The sequence below is a fragment of the Vicia villosa genome, linkage group LG1, assembly GCF_029867415.1.
Source record: "Vicia villosa cultivar HV-30 ecotype Madison, WI linkage group LG1, Vvil1.0, whole genome shotgun sequence".
NCBI lineage: Eukaryota > Viridiplantae > Streptophyta > Magnoliopsida > Fabales > Fabaceae > Vicia > Vicia villosa.
In genome coordinates this window covers 24526707-24528556 of record NC_081180.1, presented here as the reverse complement: position 1 = coordinate 24528556, position 1850 = coordinate 24526707, and the positions used below count along the sequence as shown (strand labels likewise).

Sequence of the window (1850 nt, the reverse complement as noted above, 5' to 3'; positions counted from 1 at the left end):
CTAATAAATGCTAGATAGAAGTAGCTTTCAAACATAACTCGTTTGTATTATTAGATCACACCAATCTCTATTTTAAATTGGACTAAGTCATACAAAAGAGATTCCTCCATATAAAAAACAATTATGTATTTAGTGAAAATGATGGATTAGCATGTGGGCTAGTGAGTAAACCTCACGTTATTACATTTCTAAAATTATCCACTCTCCTTCTAATTTTCTATTTTAGTACACCAATCCATTTTGAATTTTCTCCAATATACATTATTTCCTATTTGTCAACCAAAAACAAAACATGAACACTTCTATTCAAACCTACTCTAATTAGTTTTAGAAGACACGGAGAAAAAACAGAAACGCGTGAACCATGGCGAGAAAGTTCGTTCCTGCTTTGATTATTTCTCCATCCTTTATCACCACTTCACCTATATTTCTATATAAACAAACTCACACATAGTTGACGTCAACAAACTCAGATCCTTTCCTCATACAACAAAATGGAATACAAAACCTTGCAACTCAATCTCGCATCAGCGAAAGATCTCAACAACGTTAACCTCCTCTCCAGAATGCAAGTATACGCCGTCGTTTCAATCTCCGGCGACCCGGCCAATAAACAAAAGACTAAAACACCCCTTGACAGAGAAGGAGGTACTAACCCTGCTTGGAGTTTCTCAGCTAAACTCAGTTTCAATGAATTGCTAGCTCGCCAGAATCGTTTGACTCTCGAAATCAACCTTCGCTGTTCGGGGAGCCTCGCCGTCGATAAAGATGTTGGTAGCGTCCAAGTTCCTCTAACTGAGCTTCTCAAGCAAACTGGTGATGGAAAAAACTTCGAACATGTTAGTTACCAAGTTAGAAAACCGAATGGAAAACCAAAAGGTTCGTTTAATTTTTCCTACAAAATCAATGAGTCTGTGAACCATAATCATAAGGTGGAGCTGGAACCTGTTATGGTTACCGGTTATCCTTCTCCGGCGATGGGGTCTAATTCGGCACCTTACCCTATTGTGTATCCTCCTCCTCCTCCGACTCAGCCGCAATATCCGGACGGATATACGTATCCATCGCCTTCACCGTTGTACGGTGAGCATCAACAAACTCCGGTGGATTACTTTTACCCGACACAAAATGGCTATGTGTACCCGCCTCCACATGGAGTACCGGTTGCAAAGAGTTACTTTTAATTTTCTGTGTATTGACTTTTTTTTTTTTTCCTTTGATTTTGTTTAGTTTTTTTGTTTAGGATATTATTACATGTTTCTGCACAGTGTAGAAGCTGTTACTTTTATGGTTTTTGATGTATAGGATCTGACATAAAACCAGAAGCTTCTTTTGTATGTATTTGTTCAAGTTAAGTTATGATCAGGACAAGTAAAATAAACAACAGTATGTGCTTGAGAATTAACAACTGTTTGTAAGAAATGTTAGTCTCAAATTAATGTGAATATGTAAAACGAAAATGCTATTTTTACACCAATTCTTACACTTACACCGTATGTACGGACGACACTGTTCATATACGGACGAATACTATTCATGTACTGACGAATACTATTCATGTACGAACATTTATTTGTAATACCTGGACGTGCATTAACCAACTTCATTACTGCATTAACCAAATTTTTACACAGCATTAACCAAGTTTGATGACTGCTAAAAATTATTTTTAATACCTGAATGTTGCATTAACCAACTTTATTACTGCATTAACCAAATTTTTACACTGCATTAACCAAGTTTGGTGACTGCTACAAATTATTTTTAATACCTGAATGTTGCATTAACCAACTTCAGTACTACATTAACCAAGTTTTTACACTGGATTAACCAAATACGGTGAACAGTGT

The 1850-nt window shown here is 36.5% G+C and overlaps 1 protein-coding gene across 1 annotated transcript; it reads left to right on the top strand.

The window, feature by feature from the left end:
• Window positions 1-243: 243 nt before the first annotated feature.
• Window positions 244-1616, top strand: LOC131602980 (protein SRC2-like). The gene has a single exon (XM_058875218.1). It carries the CDS (start codon window positions 495-497, stop codon window positions 1182-1184), a length of 690 nt encoding a protein of 229 aa, XP_058731201.1. The 5' UTR covers window positions 244-494; the 3' UTR covers window positions 1185-1616.
• Window positions 1617-1850: the final 234 nt, after the last annotated feature.

What these genes read in the sequence shown, in the direction of transcription:
- LOC131602980 (XM_058875218.1), top strand. Translation starts at nt 495, where the DNA reads ATGGAATACAAAACCTTGCAACTCAATCTCGCATCAGCGAAAGATCTC.